The sequence below is a fragment of the Vulpes vulpes genome, chromosome 7, assembly GCF_048418805.1.
Source record: "Vulpes vulpes isolate BD-2025 chromosome 7, VulVul3, whole genome shotgun sequence".
In the NCBI taxonomy this organism is placed as follows: domain Eukaryota; kingdom Metazoa; phylum Chordata; class Mammalia; order Carnivora; family Canidae; genus Vulpes; species Vulpes vulpes.
In genome coordinates this window covers 107,202,892-107,226,723 of record NC_132786.1, presented here as the reverse complement: position 1 = coordinate 107,226,723, position 23,832 = coordinate 107,202,892, and the positions used below count along the sequence as shown (strand labels likewise).

The window sequence follows — 23,832 nt, the reverse complement described above, 5'->3', positions numbered from 1 at the left end:
CTGTTCATTGGCTATACACTGTCTCATTGTTGCTAAATCCATATCTGATGTTTACTTTATGATGCAGATATTACTTCTTGCTGAACCAGGTAATATGCTCTAATTGCATTGCCTTTCTCTTGCAGTTTTATATACTCTTCATCAAGTGAATAACTGCCTCTTTTTGGATTGCTTAGTTTTCCGTGACACTATCAGGACTTCTGTCCAAAGCTGCTGACAGAATGGTAGTATCCTATGGATATGATTTTTATACCTTGATAAAGAAGATGTGGTCTATACATACAATGGAATATTACTCAGCCATCAGAAAGGATGAATACCCACCATTTGCTTCAACGTGGATGGAACTGGAGGGTATTATGCTGAGTGAAGTAAGTCAAATGGAGAAGGACAGTCATCATATGGTTTCGCTCATATGTGGAATATAATAAGTAGTGAAAGGGATTATAAGGGAAAGGAGGGGAACTGAGTGGGAAAAATTAGAGAAGGTGACAAACCATGAAAGACTCCTAACTCTGGGAAACAAACAAAGGGTTGTGGATGGGGAGGTGGGTGGGGGGTTGGGGTAGCTGGGTGACAGGCACTGAGGAGGGCACTTGATGGAATGAGCACTGGGTGTTATACTATATGTTGGCAAATTGTACTTAAAAACAAAACAAAACAAAACAAAACAAAAAGATACGATTTTTTACAAAAACTCATGTGATAGTCGTATCTTTTTTCTTTTTTTTTCCCTTGGGGATCTTGCTGGTGGATTGCTCTGTCTTGCTGCTCTGACCTGCACTGGTAGCTCAGCTGTCATCTTGGGTTTTCTCTTCTACATTAGTTCCCCTATTAGTGAAATTTCCAACTTCCTATTTCTTGGTTTTCTTCCTTGTTTTGGTGGAACACATCTACTAGTAGCTTGCTGAGTAGTGTTGTGTAAGAAATGATTTCTTGAAACTTTATATATATCTACCTGAAGATTTCTGTAATTTATCCTCACACTTGTTTGATAGTTTGACTGAGCATGTAATTCTAACTTGAAAATTTTCCTCTTAGTATTTTGGAGGCATATCTTCCCAGCTGCTAGTTGTAGCTGCTATTGAAAAGCTTAATAACATCTTGGTCCTTGATTCTTTTTTGTGATATCTCTATGTCTCTCTCTTTATCTCTCTCTAGAAAGTTGGTGACGGTCTCTTTATTTCTAGAATCTGTTCTGTGTCATTTCCTTCCTTAATCTAGGAACTTCGGTCCCTTTAAACCTGAGTCATACCTCTGCTGTGTGTCTGTGTATTATCTCTTTGATAATTTCCTCCCCTGAATTGTATCTGCCTTCTTCTTCTAGAACTCTCATTAGTTGGATGCTGATCTTCCAGAACCAATCCCCAAATTATCTTATCTTTTCTCTTCCTATTTTTTAAAGCCCTTTTCTTTTGAGTTATATTTTCTAGGAGATTTATGTGTATTTACTATCCCACTCTTTTATCAAAACCTTAAAATTGCTACCATCTTATGTTTCAGGAGCATGTTCTTGTCCTTCATTCCTTTATAAGGCAGTATTCTATTGTTTAATGAATCCAATACCTTCTTATCTCCTTGAAGATATATATTTTTTTGTTTTTGAAGAGTTATTCCACTCATGATTTTGTTTCTTCTGATCTTATTCCCTTCAAATAATTTCTTTTGCTTTTTCCTTCAAATTAAAGGCTTTCTTCCAATGTCCAGCATTTCTTTGATTCTAGTTTTATATTAAGTGTGAGAAAGTTGCTGATTGGAAGCTCCATTGTGTTGAAGGGATTTGCCAGCAGTTCACTGGCTCCCTGGTAAGTTGATTGGTGGGGTCCAAGATATTTCGTTGGAGTACAAGTAAGTGTGTATAGGACTTTTCTCCCAGTAGATTTAGATATTTGAGAGAAGAATCCTTCATTCTCTTGCATAGGGTGACAGATAGAGGCATATAGTCCTGGCTGCCAGCTTTCTTAGAGCTGAATGTTGGAGAGGCCAGAGGCAATTAGTATGTAGACTTTCTTGGTTTTAAATTGGATGCCTCTAATTTTTCCAGTATTTCATATTCTCAAGTCTAGAGTTTCTATGACTTAATGTTTCAGAGAGTAAGTTTTCTGTAGAAGGAGTTTCTTCCTCTGCCAGGGTCAGGTGGGGCCTGAGGCTTTACCCTCTGTGACAGACTTCAACCTGTCCCTCTGTTTTTGGTGCCATGCTGCCCCTTGCCTTCTGCAGTGTCTGGTACTTACCATTTGCTTTTCTGTGGTTTTGTGACATGAATTAGCTTGTTTCCCATTGATACTCTCCTTTCATTCTCTGCAAACTTTGTTCACTTTCTATCTAACAGTAACAACAAAATTTTGATCTGCCATGTTTGCTGTTTTCTTTGGCCATGAAATTTATACCTTTAAAAAAAATGTCTCTGATTTCACAATAGAGCGGTTTCATGAGGGAACAGAAATAAACAAATGTGTTCAATTCACTGTGCTTTAGCAGAATGATCAGGTTCCATTTTGACCAGTTGAATTTGATATACCCATTGGGCATCAAGTGAAAATGTCAGCAGGCGGCTGGGTAGATGAGCCTGCCGCTTCAGAGAAGAGCGGTTATTTGAATACTGTCAGTAGAAGTTCTACCTAGAGTAATGGGACCACCCTGGAGAGAATGTATGGAGGGAGATCAGCTGTGGACCAAGGATAGAATCCTAGGAAACCCAATATTTAAAGGGAAGGCAGAGGAAGAGGGAACCATGAAAGAAAACATTCTAGAAGACCCATGAAAGCACACATTACACAGATTTGGCAAATTTACTAAAACAGTAATGTCAATGTGTCAGAGAAGGCAATTAAGATAAAGATCTCTGAATTTGGGAATCTGGGAATCATTAATGATTGGGGAAAGATGGTACAACAGAAGTGAGAATGCAGCAAGGAAGAGAGTGAAAATAGGTTTTTTTGGGGGTTTGTTTTGTTTTGTTTTGTTTTGTTTTACTTTTCAGAAGCTATAGAGATAATTGTAGAGGGTGGTTCTAAGGCAGGAGAACCAGATCAACAAGACTGTGGGTTTTTTCTATGGTCTCCACTTTGGATACTATGCATACTTGATTTTAAAATACTTAATGAAGGAGTTCAGTTCTGTATTTCTTTGTTCTTGCTAAGTAGTCCATGACTTTGTTGTTCTTTGATTAGCTGTGTGTAGGTATTGGGATGGTTTGATTTTTTTAAATAAGATTTTATTTATTTATTTGAATGAGAGAGTGAGAGAGCACAGGAGTGAAGGCAGAGAGAGAAACAGGCTTCCTGCCGAGCGGGAGAACCTGACATGGGGCTTGATCCCAGGATACTGGGATCATGACTTGAACTGAAAGCAGACGCTTAACCGACTGAGCCACCCAGGTGCCCCTTAATAATATTTTATTTTCTCTAGCTTCCTTTAATGTAAGAATATAGTGTATAATATAACATACAAAATATGTGTTACCTGACTGTTGATGTTATCGGTAAGACTCCCAGTCAACAGTAGGCTATTAGTAGTTAAATTTGAGGGGGAGTCAAAAGTTATACATGGATTTTCAGCTGTCCAGGAGGTCATACTCCTGACCTTCATGTTGATAAAGGGTCAACTATATGTGTTTATTGAGTGGATGGTCCAGTGAACTTGGAGTCCACCTCAGCTCTACTCCATCAACATGGGTCTCTGTTAGAGAGCCACTAACTACTTTGAAGACCAGATGAAACAATGTGTGGAAAAGGAGATGAGGAAATATTAGACTCAACTAAGGGAGTATTACGTAGCAGTTACTCTCTGCAATAATATGTCTGTTTTGGAATCAGGGAACAGTTTCTTGTCATCTCAGGGAGCGGTGGTTAAGGTGAAGACATTGCAGAATTTCCCAAGACCATCATTTAAAATATTCTCATCCATTGTGCCTGGTCTTCTACTTGTATTTGCCACACCATGTATCTTAATTTTTTATTTGAGAAATTTAGTCACAGTAGATAGCAAAAAGAAGGCTAATTGTAAGAAGGATAGGGCTAATTTACATCAGAACAAATATTTCTCATTGAAAGATAGTGCTTTTGCCCCAAGTCCTAAAGGACCGAGGGCTTCAGCTACCCCTAAAAAATTGTTTTCAAAACTGAAAGACGTACACTAGAAAAAGCATTCTCTGGGCATGTGATTTTCACTTCTTTGCAGATAAACATGCCCTTAAATCACTTGCAATTTTAGCACCTATAAGTTTTGCAAATGCTGAAATAATCCAGTTTACCCAGAATTCTGCTTTCATATAACGTCAAAAGTTATGTGGAGGCAGATTTTCTTATATTATATCATTTTTACAGTGATACATGTAAAATACATGGACTTTGGAATCACCTAGATCTGGCTTCGAATTCCAGCTTTATTGTCTAATAATAGCTAAGTGGGAGCTTAAGAAAATTAGCCCAGGACTTAAAATTGTTCTACCTAGGAATTAGTGTCCTCATCTGAATAGGTCTTGTATAAACCACTGGAGTCAGGACCTCTCTAAGAATAGTATCACAGTCAAATAAACACATTTGCCCAGCAACAAATTAAAGGCTCGGAGATGTTCTGAAACCGGGAAGCCTATTTAAGTTTGTTTAACCCAAATTTTCTCAAACTTTTGCCCTTTTAAAATCTATTAATATCTTACTGAACTAATATTTCATGAAGGATCCCGTGGGAAATCCTGACTTATAATAATACCAGACATGTCTTAATAAGAAATCAATTTAGCTTCTCTTTTCCATTTTATTGTGGATGACTCAAATTTTACCTCCTCCATCCTGCCTCCTTCCACATTTTTCTTAGCCTCCAGTTGTTTATTAGTTCCACTTTCCATGTATTAGTTTTCTTGGGCTACTATAAAAAGTACCACAAACCGATAGGCTTAAAAACATCAGAATTTATTGTTTCACATAGAAGTCCAAAGTCAAGATGTTGGCAAGGCCATATTCCCTCTGCAATCTCTAGAAGGAGGTGGAGGGAGGACCCTTCCTTGACTCTTCTTGTTTCTGATGTTTGCCAGCAATCCTTGGTAATTCTTGGCTCATTAGATGCACCACTCCAGTCTCTGCACTCACTGTCACTTGGCTGTCTTCTCTGGCTTTACATGGCACTCTCCTCTGTGTGTTTCTTTGCTAAATACCAGTTACATAGCATTAAAGTCCCATCCTAATTTGGTATGACCTCATTCTAATATAACTGATTACATCTGCAAAGACACTAATTCCAAATAAGGTCACATTCTGAGGTCCTGGGGTTAGCATATCTTTTTGGGGATATTTTTTTCAGCATATCTTTTTGGGGACACAATGCCACCCATAACAATCCATGAAGTTGCTCTGGGCAAAAAATGTTAGGAGTCATCCTTACTTCTTTTCTTCCCCTCAGCCATCGCGTCTAGTCTATTAGTAAATAGCAGTAGGTTTGCCTACAAAATGTAGCTCACACTTCTCATCACTCCCACCGTTACTTCCTAGCTTGAGCCTCTGCCATCTATCCTGGAATATTATATCAGTCTCCTAATTGATATCCTGGCCTTATTCTCCTGTAGTCTACTTGCTAGATGCCAGCCAGAGCCATCATTTCACATATCACAATTCTGATTAGACCTAATATTCCCTAATGCTAATGAATATGAATACAGCTAAAACTCTATGTATTTTGGCCCTGAGGACCCTCTGAACTCATCATGTGCCTGTACTCCCATCAACCAACAACAAACCAAACTTAGTCATACCTCAGAGCTTTTGCATTGTATCCTTAAAGCTAGCTCTACTCAGAGACGTTTTCAGACCATAACTGAAGTGTTAGCCCAGCAGGAAGGGCCAAGGGTGTAGATGTTTCACCACCATGTTTTGTTGAATAAATAAAGGTCACAGAGTGCATTACGTAAAATGTTTAGTTATTACGAAAAAATATGAACTCTTTCCTGATCAAAAATAATTGGTTTGGGAAATACTGGGCTAAAGTTTTAACAGATTTATTTACAACAGAACTTCTTAGCAACATAATCGTTTAACTCTGCAGGGATATAATATATAATACTTCCAGATTTACCTGAATAAGGAGGAGGGGCCCTGGCCCACATAGCACATTTTGGGAGATGCCAGTATTGCGACTGTAGAATATTCTTTGTAGACTGATTAGGATTGGCCTTAACTCCTTGCTCTACCACTTATTAGTGGTGTGAACTTAAGCCAATAACTTAAATTCTCTGAGGATTAGTTTCTCATCTCTAAAGTGGGAGGATAATAGTACCTGCCCTACGAAGGCTAGAGATAAAAATATAAAGCAATTAGCACATTTCCTTGTATATAGAGAATGTTCAATGATTGGTAGCTGTTACTGGTATTACTATGATGAGGCCTCATGAGGATCATGAGGATGTCTTTCTGTTTTAAAACTGTTATTAACATTTTGGGACATGTCTACTTTTTACTCTCCCCACCACCCCCCATTCAAATTTTCCTTCTGGTTGGAGTGAGACTCCAAGGTAAAGCTTCCTCCTGCTGTGTCAGATAATATTATTCCTCCTCTTCCTAATTCTTTTCATCCTCTACCTGCTGCATAACTCAAGTTTACCTCCCTTTCCCTTGAGTCCAAAAATAAGATGGCGGGAATGGGAACAACTAAGTCATTAGCAAGATTAGACACCCCTGTCTGATGCCAGAGGGGTGGCCTGTGAAAAGGAGATAAGCATGGTCTCACTGCCCTCTCAGCAGAAGATTGCCTAAAACCTCTCACCTTGTGTGTCTAGTACTATGTCCTTCCTGGGAAAAGAGCACTTCAAATATCAATTTGAGAAATTCAAATGATGTCTTGAGGAAAATGAGTAGTGGATCCCTCAAAATAAAAGTCTGTTTATACAGAAGTTTGTTTATTTAGATAAAAGTTTGTTTGTATAAATAAATAGACCACTTGTTTGCATCTAAATCTTTTAGCAAAAGAGCTAGATTTGGTATTTAGGTGAGGGTTGCACAATAGCTCTTCATTATAGGATTCGGGTGCTTTGGATGTGCTTGAATAATCTTGAGATGTGCTTAAATCTTTTTAAAGTAGAGGAACCACTTTTTTGTACCTTTCTTTTATTACAAATTTCATGGAAATGTCTTTTACTAGCTGGCCTGTTTTGTTTTTTGGGGGGAATGTTTTTACTATGTTGGGAGCTACTAAAGACAGTTAAAATGGAGCCGGAATCCAAATAGCTATTTTACTGCACATACAGCATTTATTATATGAACGATTCCTATCCTTTGATTGGAATAATCTATAATATAAAAGAAGGAAGCAGGAAGGAGAGAACAGGGACGACTTGATAATTTGCTCTTTGGTTTCTTTGTCCTCATTCTGGAGTTTTAGTTCTTGATTCTTTTTTCACTTGTTAAACCACAGTTTCCAGTGGCTTTTTCAGGTTTCATTTCTAGAAGCCTTGTATCTGATCATGTTCATGCTTGTTTTCAAACACAGAGGACAACTTGGCAGGATTTTCCTCTCTTTTCTCTAATGGTGATCACTTCAATTGGAATTGGAGTGTGAGTTGATGGAAAGTAGTTTCCAGCTCATTTTTCAAATTAGGAGCATGACATCACCATGTGTAGGTAAATGTTTAAAAACCAGCTCTCTGGGAGTGGGGGTGTTTGCTGATTTCTGAGGTGTAACTACTCCCACCATGGCAGATTTCAGGATACCAACAAGACTTCACAGAGATGGAAAGAAATGCACTGTAGCAAACCATTATGTCATCTGCCCACCCCTACAAACACCGTAACCCTGGAGTTCTGGTAAATGTTGTAAATAGTTATGAAGTGATGAGTTTTAGGTATTTATTACTTATGTTTTTGAAGAAAACTTATTACATGGTAAGCTTTTATAGTTTAATTTCTAACAATGGCTTTGTTGAACAACTAGCTCTCAGAGATCCTGGAAAGTAGCCATTGGTTTTAAAAGCATCGACTGGGATTCAGAGAAGTCCACTGTCTTGCTGAAGTGTCAGTGTATTAGTTGACAAAACCTGGATTAAGGTCAACTGTTTCTAAAAAACAAATTTCTCTAGGAAGATTTACTTATTAATATTTCTGTTTATCCATTTGTTATTTTTTACTGCATGCTCTAATGATCTGTGAAAGGGATTTAGGAGTGTTACAGGCTGTTAATTATCTATTGAGACAATAACAGAATTATCTGAATATAATTGTGACCAAAGATGGAAGTGTGGAAAGCAGATTCGATTTAGAGCCATAAATAAATTCTTGCTTTGAGTCTTGGCCCTACTACTTGCCAATGGTGTAATCTTAAGTCACTTACGTACTTCTCTGACTCCAGTTTTCTAGTCTCCAAGATGAAAGAATTGGGCCACATGAATATCTAATATCTCAAACTGTCAAAAATATGATTCACTATTTAGACACATCAATTCAACAAATATATGCCAATACCAATTATGTACACATTTGTTATGGACTCTATTCCAGGCAGAATTAAATACAATATAACAATAGTAATTATTATTATAAAGCAGCTCACATTTATGCAGAGCCCTATAATTTACCGAAGAGAAAGTTTACTTTGAGTCTTGAGGTTCCATGGCTCTAGGAGATCAAGACACATCTTCATAGAATGTTAGAGAAAGAAGAATGTTAATAAAGAACAAACAGAACCCTTATTCCTAGGAAACGCAAGAGGTCATAACCAGGTATAACAAGGAATAAGGAACAAGCATTTTTTGCCATGTCTCTCAGTTGCTTCACTTTATCTTAACAAAAGCAAAACCAAAAACTAATTTTTTCTAATTATAAGAGTAATTCTTGTAGAAAACTTAGAAATTTCAAAGAAGTATTAATTAAGGAGAAACTACCATATATCCAGTATAATTGGTCTTCTTTCCTAATGTTTTAATATATTTTCCAAAATATTCTCATCATTTGAATTGCTGTGTATAATTCCATCTTTTGGGTGTACAACAACTTACTTATTTTAAATTGCTTGCAATGTTGACAGTTTTTATTATTCTAAAGAACACTATGATAAATAGCTGTGTTTATAGAAAAACATTGTACTTTGGACATATGGTTGCCAACTGTAATATTTAAAGTTTAGTAAGACAATTTTAGCAAATCATATACTTTTGACCTTTAGGTTACTTAATTCTGCCAATATTGCTTTGTATTTACTTAGATTTTTATGTTTCTAAATATTAGGAGGAACAGTGTGCCTGAATCCTTCAATATGATGTGTTTGAACTGGAAATAGCATCAATGTTTTCATATTATTTCAAATAGACATGATAAATTGTATGGTTTTTTTTTTCTTTTCACTTTCTGTGGGCAATAGCTTCTAGTACCAGATTTTTTGTTTAGAAAATACTCAAAAAATGTTCAATACATGATAAGATTCAGGCTAATTTAGCATAAGCAAAAACATTTGAGAAGGATTTAAGAAAAAAAAAAAACACTTCTCCATTTGTGATTATAGCTTTCATTTTTGTGAGGAGAGGTGACAGCCAAGCACAATTCAGGATTTCTGATGGTTAAATGGGAACTATGAAATGAAGTATGTTGTTGCTTTAATTCACCAACACGAGAAACCATGAGTCTAATAGTTATTTGATTAAATGTTAATGAGATCTGCTAAATTGACCCAACTCTTACTTTTACGTATTAGATTTATGTCAATTAAAACAAGATGAGTTTTACCTCTTTCCTTCTTTAACATCTTTGAGTCAACATCTGCTTACAAGGGGAAGTGTTGTTACTACCCTGGTTATTTAAATATTAATGACTTCCATTAAAGGGAGCTGGAGGTTTGCAACAGGAAGATTGAGAAATTAGATGGTGTGATTAGGTTCTTGTTTCTGCCGCCAGGAAAAAAAAAAAAAAACAACACAACAAAAAACAAAAAACCTCTTACTGGAAGAGCTTCTTGCAGTATTTTTTTAATTCCACAGATTTTTTTTCCTGAACCAGCTAGTAAGATTGTTGATTTTAAGTATTCCTTGAAAGTAATTATGTTATTAAAACATCAGTGTAACAAGTGCACATAATAAAAAACAAAAAGTTTTATCAGTGCAATAGTGGTCGTTACCCTTGGGCTTCTTGGGACTAATTTCAGTTTTTAAATTAATTTTGTTCCTTATTATAGTCAATAATAGGCAAAACCATTTTTTAGCTACATATTATATTTGGTTGGGCTTGTTTACATGAAGTATGGGGAATTCTATTAAGCTAACCATGAAAGATTTGACAAGCATTGTATATTCGATCAAATTATAATTATAAATGTTTATCTTATTGGAGAATTGTGTCTAAAATTTGTTACAACCAGTATTTTCATGTTGTGCCAACTTGGGTTGTGATAAGCATGTGGTAATAGATTTTTACACATTTCGTGTTTTTAGATGTTTTAATGGCATGGTATTTTTAAAGCACTATTTTAAGCAGTCCAAAGCAGACATTATATTTGCATAATTATATATTTCTTTCTATATCCAGAAACCTGAATGAGTAAAGTATTTATTCATTTCATGTACTTTACTTAGACTTTAGAGCTAAGAATTTGGATCATGCTTAATTAGTAGTGAAGAGTAATAATAGCACTGATACAGGATCATAATACTTAGCATTAAGGATTAAGGTAAATCAACTGAGGCCCCTGCCCAAGGTAAAATTTAAGAGAGTACCGAAAAACTCAATAATCATGATACATAGTATTTTAATGCAATATTTGGAAAACATCAAAATTAATACAAAAAAAATCCATGATGAACAAAACATCAAAATTTCAGAAAAAAATGAGATCCAGCCCTGCCTCTACCCCTGATTTACCTTAATCTGGTCTTTGCCTTGATGGGATTCAGCATGTCCTTGGATAAGATAGTCTTTTGAATCAAGTTTTCCTTATCTAAAATTGGTGATGATAATGTTTGATTTCTCGGTCAGGCTATTAAGATATTCAAATCAACTGAAAACACCTGGGAAAGTCCATTGTAAATACAAGTTACATGTTTATGTAGAAGTTTAGGGAAATCATCATACAATTTTAAACCATTATTGTTATCAGCTGAGATAAATAGGCAAACGCCAGATTTGAAGACCCTTGAGGAGCTGTGTTCATAAAGTTTGAGGTGTAGGTCTTGAGCTTAATAGCTAGCTATAGGGGATAGTTTTAGGACCTTCCCTTTCTTCCTTCTTTCTTTTTTGTTCTCGGAATCAAAGTTTATGGTTTGTAAGAGAAGGGGTAAGCGGAAATCCATTTTATTTTAAATTTCTCTACAAAGTACCCATGGACAACTGAAGTCTCACTTTTGCTCAAGCTGTTTTACCCATCAGTGATGCCTTCCCTATTTCTCCTGCCCATCTGGGTTCCACCCACCTTTTACTCACATCCGAATGGTAAGGCCTTCCTGGGTTCTCCTAGTCTGAGGTGTGTTCTCAGTCCTCTCCCTTCCTGTGGTCGATAACTGTCTCTGCCAACTCATTCGGTGATGAGTTAGAGTCCTTGTTGTCTTGAGGCTTTATCTAATCCTGTACTGAATTTACTTTTTAGACCACAGTTTTAGAAATATAAGTTCTTTCTAGTGATAATGATAAATCCATGAACAGCTCCTCCTTGTCCCTTAGACAGTTCACTTCAGGGTAAGCAGGGGTTGGGTCTGTTTTATTCAGGTGGTATCCAAGATGCTTTGCAAGGGGCTTTGACACACAATATACTTTGACACACAAAACCACTGCGTTGGTTTTGTTTTTTGTTTTTTGTTTTTTGTTTTTTTTTACAATATACATATTTTTTGAATGAAAATAAATGAATATCTTGTATGTCAAAAGGCTGGTATATATTTACTCTTTGGAATCATTTGTTGTTTTCATCCTAGGACTAGGAGAATGGTTGGTGCCATGTGGAAGGCGATTGTTTTGGTGGCCCTGTTCATGTTCTGCCCTGGTGGCGATGGGCTCTTTCACTCATTATACAAAAGAGCTCAGGTTTCCGTACCACATAAAGGAGACGTAGGAGAGCCATTATTTCTTACTCCCTACATTGAAGCTGGGAAACTCAAAGAAGGTAAGTTTAATAAAATCAGAAAACCATTGGCATATTTTCAACATTTTTAAAAAAATATTTTATTTATTTATTCATGAGAGATACAGAGAGAGAGAGAGAGAGAGAGAGAGAGAGAGGCAGAGACACAGGCAGAGGGAGAAGCAGGCTCCATACAGGGAGCCCGACATGGGACTTGATCCCTGGTCTCCAGGATCACACTCTGGGCCAAAGGCGGCACTAAACTGCTGAGCCACCCAGGCTGCCCAACAGTTTTTTTTTTTTTTTTTTTTTTTAAGCAATTATCTTACAGGATTCAAAATATATTCTGGTATTTTTACACTTCTATTTATAAAACTAGCATAGTGCCTGGCCACAATTGGGCACTTAATAAAGTTAATACTCTCCTTAGAACTTCATACACGTCAGCTACTGGTTCCCAACCCAAGGTGTTATATCCATTTGACTGACACACAAGAACACTAAAGCAGACAGAGATTAAGTTACTTGCCAGAGTCACATGGACACCAACTGGTAGCTGCAGGATTTACACCCTATCTCATCCCTCAGCCTCTGACCACAGGCACAGCGTTGGGCCGCGCTGCCCAGCAAGTTACCCAAACCTCCTAGGCCTCAGTTTCCTCATTAACAAGATGGGATATAACCTCTTAGTCAAGTTGCAGGAATGTTAAGAATCAGATGACAAAAGGCACATAAAGACTCTTTGTAACCTGTACATTGCTCCATAAATACTAGTGTTTGTGAATGGCTTTTTATTTAGAAATTGTGGGGTTTTCTATAATATTACTAATAGGGAAAAGGGTGTCATTTGCTATCATCAGATATTAAAATTTATGATATGCCCCTGCTCTTAATGTTTTTTGTTTTGCTTTGTTTTGTTTTTATTTAGGAAAATCACTGCGTAGATAAATTACTTTGTCTTTCTGGACCTTAGTAGGCTCCTGAACTGTAAAATAGCACAGAGGCAGCTACTCTGAGATGCTGTCTGTAAAAGGAATCAGAGAAATGGAGTGGTGGCTGGAGGGGGCTGTGGGGGCAGGAAGGGTTTTTAAGAAGGTAAGAGACATGTATTTGCTGATAGGAATGATCCAACAGAGGGGGAAGTTGATCAGGGTGGGGGTAACGATTTCAGGAGTACTTGCCTTTTTCTTTCTTTTTTTAAAAGATTTTATTTATTTATTTGAGAGAGACCTCATGTGAGCCAGTGGAGGATGTAGAGGGAGAAGCAGAGGGAGAGGAACAAGCAGACTCTGTGCTGATTGCAAAGCCCGACATGGGGCTCGACCCCACAACCCTGAGATCATGCATGCCTGAGCTGAGATCAAGAGTCAAAAAAAAAAAAAAAAAAAAAAGAGTCAGACACTTAACTGACTGAGCCACCCGGTGCCCCAGGAGTACTTTCTTTAAGTAGATGAGAGACATGGTGCTGGCACATAGATGGGGGCATTTGCTTTGAAGGACTGAAGTTTATCTCTAATCACAGGTGGGAAAACCTAGTTAATGACTGGGAGGCTGCTAGGTTGGTAGATAGCATGAGAATGTGGAAGTGATACTGGATATTTTAGGGAAATATTTATTTTAAAGATCAAAAATAAGTCTATCAAAAAAGATCAAAGATAAAGTCAAAAATAAGTCCTCTATAGAAAAGTTCTAAAATAAAGCAACTTTTCTTTACTTGAAGTATAATCATAGCCAATAGGATATCATCAATTTTTTTTGTTTGTTTCGTTTGCTTTAAAACCAACACATTCTTGTATCTTAAAAGTGCTTTTGAGTCCTGGTCGTATGTCTTCTGGCATACACATGATTCCACATCTCCTATCTCTTTTCTAAGAGAAGGTGAAAAACTTTAGTAGTGTAGTCAGTGTACATCAGGGTACAGTTGATGATGTAGTCAGTCCTTTAAAAAAAAAGATTCATTTTTACTTGATGTGGAAAAGTCATGAAAAGATGGTATCCCAGTGGCACAGGCTCACATTGCTAGACATATATGAAGAAGCAAAATATCCAAATCCACCAAAATGGATCACCATTTTTCGGTTTCTTAAATAAATGGGCACTGACGACTTAGATTATGTTCATTAACAATAAATCAAATTATTTTTTTTAAATTTTTATTTATTTATGATAGTCACACACAGAGAGAGAGAGAGAGAGAGACAGAGGGCAGAGACACAGGCAGAGGGAGAAGCAGGCTCCATGCACCGGGAGCCTGACGTGGGATTCGATCCCGGGTCTCCAGGATCGCGCCCTGGGCCAAAGGCAGGCGCCAAACCGCTGTGCCACCCAGGGATCCCCATTAACAATAAATCAAAGCATGTTTTCAGTTTAGGGCCGAAAGGAGTTGAATACTCATAACCAGTCCTACCAATCCATAGGTGAGAGGAATTCAAGACTCCAGTACCTTACATGACTTGCCCAAGGAGGTGTAGATAAGAGTACCAGAGATGCGTTTAGGACACAGGTTTTTTGACTTCTTTTCTGTTATATGCCTGCTATAATTTATTTCCTTTTGTTTAAGACTCTTGTGTTCTTTTTTTTTCTTAAGATTTTATCTGTTTGAGAGAGAGAGAGAAAGAATGAGGTCGGGGAGGGGCAGAAGGGGAAGGAGAAGCAGACTCCCTGCTGCGGAAGGAGCCCTTCGAGGAGCTCGATCCCAGGACCCTGAGATCATGACCTGAGCCAAAGGCAGAAACTTAACTGACTGAGACACCCATGCACCCCAAGACTCTTGTGCTATTCTGAAGTGACCAGATGCACACACATGAAACAAGGAATAAGACAGTGAGCTAAAACACTAAAGTATTACATTTGAAGTAGGCATGCTGGAAATTTTGAGAAGGAAGCTATCCTATTGGTTGGTAGAGTCCAGAAAATGGTACTAGTGTAGTAGTCAAAATAGCAAATGGCTAATATTTAATAATTATATTCCCAGGACTTAGCACAATTTCTGTATGTAATAGGCACTACATAAATTTTTGTGGAATTTAAGTTTTAGACCTGATCACGTGCCAGAGATGGGTGTAACCCACACCTTAGCTTATTTAATACTCAGGGCAACCCTAATGAAGAAGGCATAATTATTGTTCCCATTTTACAGATGAGAAAACGGAGGCCCAGAGAAATTATGTATCTTGCTCAGGGTCATTTAACGATAGTAAGTGGCAAAGGTGGAATTAAAACCTATCTTTGCTGACTCCAGAACCCCACCTATGAGCCACTGCACTGTGTGACTAGATCCAGAGCTGAAAGGCACTAGGTAAGATTTGGGCAGATGGAGAAGGGATGTGTATAGTTTTAATAGAGGCATTTGGTGAAGACGACTGTGATGGTGTGTCACATCATATAGCTGGAAGAAGCAAGTGAAAAGAATATAGGGAAGCCCATCTGAGAGACCTTCCGTGTCCCTCCCATTCTTGTATTTGTTGCCTACAAGCGATTCACCATTGTGGTCATCAGCAGCAGTGAAGAAACTCTTGAGGGAGGTAGTTTTCATCCTCTGTCCTTCTGTGCCAACTCTGATGGATCACCATCTGATAAGGGACAACATTTAAAATAGTAAATCTGATGTAATGTCACTTTCTACAGTTGTGTTACACTGTCAAAATCTTTGAATGGAATTTTAAGTGGCTGATCTGAAATCTGGTACATCTGGGTATTCAAATGCAGTCCTGATAACATAATTAAGGATAATTTTATTCATCCGCTTTACTGAAAGTTCAGGAAACCCTGGACAGATGGTCAGCACATTCCCCTAAATCCCTTTTGTTTATTGAGTCTGTCAAAACCTTAGGAACGTGAGTCTTAGGATCGCAATGGAACATTCTTGAGATAAATAGTAATTCACAAAAAGACAAAGGGATTTTTAACTTTTTAATCTCCCAATTAGCTGATTTAGTTTTGCGTAATTGTAATTGCATGTTTGCTTTCTCTGCAGCTAGAATAAACCCTTGAAACAAAATGAATAAAGGAGGCAAATTTAAAAATTCTAACAGACACTGCCTTTTCACAAACTTTAAAGAATATTTTGTTATAAGGTGTAAATTTATTATGACTTATGGTCTGGCAGCGTCTTCTCCATCCTGGAGGCTTTGTGAATATGATGTGCACCCTGACTAGCTGGTTCACGTCCTTCTTTGGTCACATTCCAACCTTTTTCAAAGTGTTAATATCACAAACATTGGTAACCGCAGTAAATAATAAGGAGGAAGTGAAATCACTTCAAAGAAAACCTTTTCCTTTTTTTAACTGTTTTGAACATTTGTGTTGTGAGTCATAGTTCCAGGAAGTAAGAAACTCCTACATCTTGGGAATTTGTTTTCCACATTCCATTAATAGGCTCTGGAAGGATGAACCCAACATTTGAAAGTATGAAATATCATTTTAGTTGAAAGAACTTTTAATTATTTTACCATGATTTTGTTAAGGGAAATTTAAAAGTTGAAATGGAGTGAAACACTTTTTTTGTGAGGCAGGGAAAAGTTCTTCTAAATTCTTAAGATCTTCATAAGGCCTGCCTTCCTTAGGAGGATTTTGTAGAAATATGCTAATTTTAGTGCATTGTCAGTGCGACAGGTTTTAGTTTATTAATTCATGCATCCATTCACTAACATTCATTAAAAAGTGTGCATCGAATGTCTTTGAGTTCTTAAATCAGCATCTCTGTGGGTACAAAAATAAACAAGACAATTTCCCTGCTTTCCAGTAGCCTCTGGTCTAGAAGGGAAGGCAGCAAATGTACCTGAGTAAAAGATAGCAGGCAAGCAACTTTGGAATCCTCAGAAAAGGAGGGGCCGGGGGAGCATCTGAGTCATTTTCAGAGTAGGCCAGCGGACCTTGTGCTGTGCTGGCCTCAGAGAGATAGATTGATTCAATCATCTCTCTCCCATATTCCATTCCCGCCAGCTCCTTTCTATTATATATTTCCTTTTTTTCTCATTCTACTTTGACCTTTCTCATTTTTCTCAGTCTTCTTTTTCGAATCCTCTCCTGCTCACTTACCTCTCTGTGATTCACATCTCACTTATTCCCAACCCCTCCATCTTCGGTTCTCTATCCTCCTTTGGTGGTGGTGGGGGGGGGGGGGGCGTGGTTCTCTGATTTTGAGAAGATTAATAGTTTGGGGGAAAATATGTCAGAAGTGTTTCAGATACAAAATTCCAATTATAAAAGAAATGAGTCCTGAGGATATAATAATGTATGGCAGAGTGACTATAGTTCACAATACTGTATTGCATGTTTGAAAGTTGCTAAAGGAATAGATATTAAAAGTGCTTGTTATAAGAAAAAAACTTGCAACTATGTGTGGTGATGGGTATCTACTAGACATTGTGGTGACCACTTTGCAATATTGAATGGTTAGGTTGCACATCCGAGACTAATATAACGTTATATGTGCATTAGATCTCAATTTTTAAATGGCCAAAAGAAAAAAAAAAGGTTTTGAAAGGCTGCCCAGCCCTGGAGGGTGATCCTTCTTTGGGCTAATTGAGAGCGGAAGCAAAAGAGGGTGGAGGGAAGCAAGGCTGCTGGGTGGGGGAAGGGTGTTGGCTGGCACATACCACTTTCCCTAAACATCTCCCTTTTCCTTTTCTTGAAATGCCCCTCTCCCTTTCTTGTTTCTTTGCCTTTTTTCTGGTAAGGAAGGATAGATCTCTTTGGAAAGAGCACGGAAAGAGCTAGAGAAGCTGAATTGAGTTAAGCGATCTTCCCTGGGGGAACTGGACTAAACCAGAAAAAAGCAAAGTCTTCTAGACTGCAGGTGGGGAGGCTCATGCGAGCTAGTGACAATCTTCTCTTCCCTTGCCGGAGTCTCATTTTATGTGCAGCTTTCTTCATCTGATCCTCGCAGAAAGCCCAGGGTGGGGAAATCAGTACTCACATTTTGCATAAGAGGAAAGAGAGACTCTGAGAGATAAAGCAACTTGTCAGGGAGCCTAGTTGGAATCGCAAACCTGGGTCTGCCTGATTCAGAAACCTGCGTCCTTGTTCTACTGGCTTAGCAGGACCCTCTGGAAACTGCTGTAGAAACCCTGCCTTTGTCTCCCCATCGCCTCTGCTCCTTGTTCTAATCAGCAGGTGCATTCCCCAGGTAACAATAGCTGAGCTCCCGAAGACCCAGCTTCTTGTCTAAAGGTTATACGCATACGGCCTCTTATTCTCATTGACCCATGAGGTCATCCACCTTCGCAGATGCGAAACTGAAGCACGGGCAGGTTAAATGACTGCCCAAAGGCCCACAGGGCCGGCCAGTAGCAGTATGAGGATCAGCAAAGGGCAAAGGAAAGGGAACGGTTCTGTTCTAGAGGAGACTCTCCCTGCGAGGAGGGACGCTATTTTTTAAAAGAGAAACTGGCAGCCCCTGGGTCATGGTGTGCTGCTAAGTTTCACAAGCGGCTCTGGGGGGTGGGGCCCTGATTTGTAGCCCCATCCCTGAGTATAAACATCCTTACCACAGTTCATTGCATGCTAGCAGGGATGTTGCTGAGTGCCAGGTTGGGAAGAGGCACTGACAGCACTCCAGAGCCTCTGGGCTCCAGCACCCCACTAAGGGCATCTTTAGTTGGTGGCATGTGTGAAGGACCAGGCTTCTGGACCTATTCCTCTCTATTAACCAGTTTCTAACTTAATACATGTCAGACATAAATAGCTTTTCTTGAATCATTCGTTTCTTGGGGGACACTTGCTTTTGTCACCACCAAGGAGCGAGCCTCTCTTCACCCAGATTCTTCTTTTAGTTCCCCATACACCCTACCATCTGTTTCCTGTTTCTTCTCCATTCTTTTCCTAATCACTGCTCCTCTTCTCACTCCCTGCCACCCATGCTTTCTGAATAACTCTCTGGTCCCGAGCAGTGTAGCAGGATGAGAGAAGGAACAGACTCTGCAGCCTTGCAGCCTGTTAGTTTTGAATCCCAGCTCCCCTTTACTAGCTATGTGACCTCAGGCAAGTTACTTACCCTCTCTGAACTTCATCTGTAAAGTGGGGCTAATAATTATACCTACCGCCCAATGTAAAGCCCTCAGGACTGTGGCCTTGAAAGTGTTAGCTCCTCGAGGGGTGCCTGGGTGGCTCAGTCAGTTGGGCATCCCACTCTTGGGTTCGGTTTTGGCACAGGACCTGATCCCGGGGTCATAAGATCAAGCCCCCCATCTGTGGGACTCTGTGCTCAGCATGGAGTCTGCTTATCCCTCTCCCTTTGCTCTTCCACTCACATGTTCTCTCTCTCCAACAAATAAATAAAATCTTAAAAATAAATAAATAAATAAATAAAGTATTTGCACCTCATAGTACTATTTACTCCTGGACGTTCTCAAGCCATCTGAGCAGCCCCTCTTCCCCCTCCATGTTCCTGCCCTTTGGTGCCATAAAAAGCCATGACCTCTGCTCTCTACAACTATCCTGTTGTCCTATTTGGCTTCCTCTGAGCAGCCACGAGGTCACCCCTAGCCTCGCTGGCTGCCTCTCCCTACCCTCCCCAGCCTCCCACCCTGCCCACATGCGTCAGCCCATTTCCCTTAATGCAACTGGCAGGCCTTTTGCTTTCATAATAATGAGAGTGTGGAGATACAGGCCTTCCGGAGGCCAAGAGCTACTTAGCTATGTTGTTTTTCTTGCAACTGCCTCACCTTTTGGAACTGGGTGACTTCTGCTTTGGCCTTCCCAGGGACCCAAATGCGAATACCATGGCTTACTTTTCAGACTGGAACTGAGGATAGGTGCTATTCTCTTTTTCTTTAAAAAAAAAAAAATCTTATAGTTCACACACACAAAAAATGTCAAAACTGTCACTTGTCCTTGGCTAAGTTGTAAATGTTGCGTATGTGGCATTGACCAAGAGAGGCTGGAATTTGCTACAGTAAGTACCTTTGTGCCAATCCTCTGTAGCCTTTTGGATCATCCATCCCAGACCTGGCCCCTGGGAAGAAGACGGGCCAAGAGGGAGATGGCTTACACTGTATTATTTTTCTAATCCCTGGGTAAACTTTTTCTTCCGCCAGCAAAAACAGAGAGTTTGGTCACTGCTTTCTCAGGATTGAATGTGAAGAGTTACGCTGGCTACATCACCGTGAATAAAACCTACAACAGCAACCTCTTCTTCTGGTTCTTCCCGGCTCAGGTAGGCCTGCTAAGAGTGCCCTAATAGGACACTACCCCTCTCCAGCTGAGAATGCTGCCCCAGGGCAGAAATGTTAGCCTACAAACAAGGGACTGTTATTTTACTTATTTATTTTTTTTGCATCTTTTAGATTTTTTTTTCTAAAAATAAGTGCCAGTGACTCTGGTGTTCCTGTTTATGTGCAGGAAACGAATGTTTGCAGGGAAGGTCCAACTTTTAAATTCCTTGCAGCCTTATTCAGAATATTCACATTATCACCTTCTTCCTGCCACAGTCTTCTTATAAATCATTCTGTCATTGTTCTGTTCTAAAAATATCTTGGGCAAGGATGGGCAGTAGGGAGCCAATGGATGATAAGGAGTGGGAAGATTCCCCAAGTACACAGGTAATGCATGTCGAGAGTTGATACATTGTGGACTTCCATGGCTGCTCCGTCCACGGACTTTGCAGTGCTCATTATTATTTTTGTACTCACCCCTTCATGCATCCAGGACCCACTGAGTAGGACTCTGTGGGGCCACAGAAGAGAGAGAACAATTTATTTTGGGAGTCTTTGAGGGACAGGTAGGGAGGACTGCAGATCTAGGATGGCTTCCTAAAAGATGGATCCCTCACTTTCACAGGCCGAGACACACGCACACACACACACACACACACACACACACACACACACACACACACACACGGCCAGGTATGTTCTTGTACTTTACTCATCTTACTTAGTGCATGGCAGTGTCACACAATTCTTCAGCATGAACAAATCACTTTAGGCTGATGGGTACTGTGGGTGGGGGGGGGCGGTATTGGTAGAGGTGTTGAGATAAATAAGTAAATTTTATTTATAAATAAATTTTGTCCCACCACAGGATAATTTTCTATTTTTACTTTCCAAATTGGATTTGGTTTAGAAACTAGAGAAAACAAAGAAAAAGCTATCCCTAGGGAGGGTTGTATTTATATTTGCATGTGATTTGCATATAGTAGCGTTGCTTGTATAAAATTTGTTTACACTAGGGTAGTTTTTTTCAAATTAAATTGCTTTTGTTGGTACTATTGGGTTGTATTTTCTTAACTTCTCATTTGTCTTCCCAGCCATGGCCTGTGACATAGTTGACCACATAGTTGTTTGATGGGAGGAAACATGTAAGATTTGGTGGGGCATTCCAGACGCTTTTTGGCTGGGCTCATAGTAGTCTTCCGGCTCTCACCTACTCTGGGAAGACTGTGCTGGACCCTAGAGTTTTTTATTTTTTCCTTGGTGTTACTGTTGAGTATGCAAGTGAGGTGCTTAGAGCACAAAATCAAAGGAGAGAACTCATTGGGTGCAATGTTGGCACCCAAGTGCCCTCCAGACTCCTGCTGCTACCTCCCATTGGTGGAACCCATCTGGGAAACAGAGGTGAGGGAGTTCAGTCCTCAGCAGCCTGTGTACCAGGGCACAGAGCGGAGTAGAGAATGGATCTTTAGAAGCATGGAGGGAAATATCCAAATATCCAATACGATTGAACTGGTATAAATTAAGCCTCATGCGATATGACCTCATTCTAACATGTGGAGATTTTGGGTGTGTGTTCTTGGAAATCTCTTAAACTTTATGCCTTTCAGAAACCATGCTATATATGTGCATTTTTAATATCACACCTTTTAATATCATTGAATAAAGGCATTTATCATAAAGCTTTTATATTAGTTCTCTATTGCTGCTGTACGAATTACCACAGACTTAGTGGTTTAAACAATGCAAACTTATTATTTCACAGTTCTGTATATCAGAAGTCTGACATAGGCCTTCCTGGGCTAAAATTAAGGTGTTGGCAGATCTGTGGTCCTAATGGAGACTCTTAGCAGGGATCTGTTTCCTTGCCTTTTGTGTTTTCTAGAGGCTGCTCAGAATCCTTGCTTCATTGCTCCTTCCTCTGTCTTCATAGCCTGCATTGGCAAGGAGGCTGAATCCTTCTCCCATTGCATCATTCTGGTCAACTCCATGTGGTCACATGACCTTCTCTGGCTCTTGTCTTCTGCTATCCTCTTTTATGTTTAAGGACCCTTTTGATTACATTGGGCCCACTGGATAACCCAGGATAATCTCCTTATTTTCAGGTCAGTTGACTAGCAACCTTAATCCCATCAGCTACCTTTATTGCCAATTACCTTGTGACTTAACTATTCACGGGATCTGGGCATTTGGACATGGACACTTTTAAGGCCATTATTCTGTACAAAATGGGTACCTGATTTTTTGCCTAGATTTATGATTCTTAGTATGTTCTTCCTCAGTAATTCCCACATTTTATTGTATTTAAGAATTATTTCCAAATCTTCCCAGAGACTCTGATTTATAAATTGGAAGAGGCCAACAGGTTGTAGAATTACCAGATGGACCATGCTTGAGAAACCATGGTTTATGCCTACAGGCCACTGTCCTGCTTCTGGTGCTTCTGGCACCACAGTGATCTACATCCCTTTTACCAAAAAGAAACACCTCTCCCAGCTAAAGTGGTACAAGTGCGGGTGATGGGTTGTCCCATGCACCCCCTGGGTGAGGGCTGGAATGCGAGCCTGAAGAGAGGAGTGTAGCCTGTGGGGTCAACTTTCCTAAAATGGCTTCGTGTTCCTCTAAGGTGTTCCTCTAATCCTGCTTGGTGTTCCTCCATTTCCCCTGAGGTCTCTGTCTCCCTTAACCCCAAGAAACCCCATTTCCGACTTCCTCTTCTGCTTTGGTGGCTGTTTCTGATACCAGGAAGTTCCCCCATTGACTTCTGTATTTTGCATCTTTGATAGTAATAATCCAGATTTGTGAAAACAGGGATTAATGGTGAGCGAAGTAGTCAAATGAAAACAAAACAAAGACTCAGTCATTTCTTTCTTCGGTTGCCTCTGAGCAGGTGTACAGCTTCATCTAGAGCATAGGTCGTACACTGGGACTGGAAAGCCAGTTGGGTAAGTGGGCTTAGATTCTGTACCTTGTCCTGATTGCCAGACTGACATCTGAACCCCCACTGCATTAAACAGGGACTGAGCTGTTAGTGTCCCCCCTTAATTAAATGAAGATCTACCTCTGTGTCCCCTGGCCAGATTATGTTCTTTTGAGCCCAGGACTATAGCCTTAAACCTATTCTAAGATGATCCCAGAAGATATAAACTCAAGGCCGCCACAACAGGAAAGAAGATGCTTGAGTGCAGTGTGTTCTATTGGCAGTGATAGGCTCAGCTTCAGGAGAGAAACAAGCAGGATGGAAAGATGGTACCACTGACAAGTGTCACCAAGTGGCAGCCAGGATCGACTGTTCTGGGCCCCCCTTACCTAGGGAGCCCACACACACAGCTGGCATCCGAGGCCCCAAAGTAACCATTTTTGCCAAGCCAGTCAGGCTGTAAATTATGAAACAGGCCAGTTTGGGTGAAGAAGATAAAGCATGTGAGAAGGAGAAGCAGTGTCACCCAGACAGTGGAAGAGTACCTTTCATTTGGCAGAAATATTAGTTCCTTGCCTGTCACAGGAAAGCAGCTGATATTATCACCAGGAGAGAAATGACCCTCTACAAAAATTGAAGGTAGAGAAAATAAGAGATCCAGGAAGGATGCCACACTTGTAATATCCTCTGAGTATTTTGGGGAGGATGGTGTTTCTCAAATTAGTTTTGTCTTCC

The 23,832-nt window shown here is 39.5% G+C and overlaps 1 protein-coding gene across 4 annotated transcripts in view; it reads left to right on the top strand.

Annotated features, from left to right (window-relative positions):
- The window catches only part of CPVL (carboxypeptidase vitellogenic like), a 127,035-nt gene that overhangs the window by 5,572 nt on the left and 97,631 nt on the right, over window positions 1-23,832 (top strand). For 2 of the 4 annotated variants that reach the window (XM_072764628.1, XM_072764630.1), the window contains 3 exons: window positions 126-371; window positions 11,879-12,066; window positions 20,064-20,182. In XM_072764628.1, the coding sequence (XP_072620729.1) occupies window positions 11,889-12,066; window positions 20,064-20,182 (297 nt within the window). In that variant the 5' untranslated portion in view covers window positions 126-371; window positions 11,879-11,888. The remainder of the gene's footprint in view (window positions 1-125; window positions 372-11,878; window positions 12,067-20,063; window positions 20,183-23,832) is intronic. The other 2 variants (XM_072764629.1, XM_025993089.2) reach the window with 2 other exon arrangements.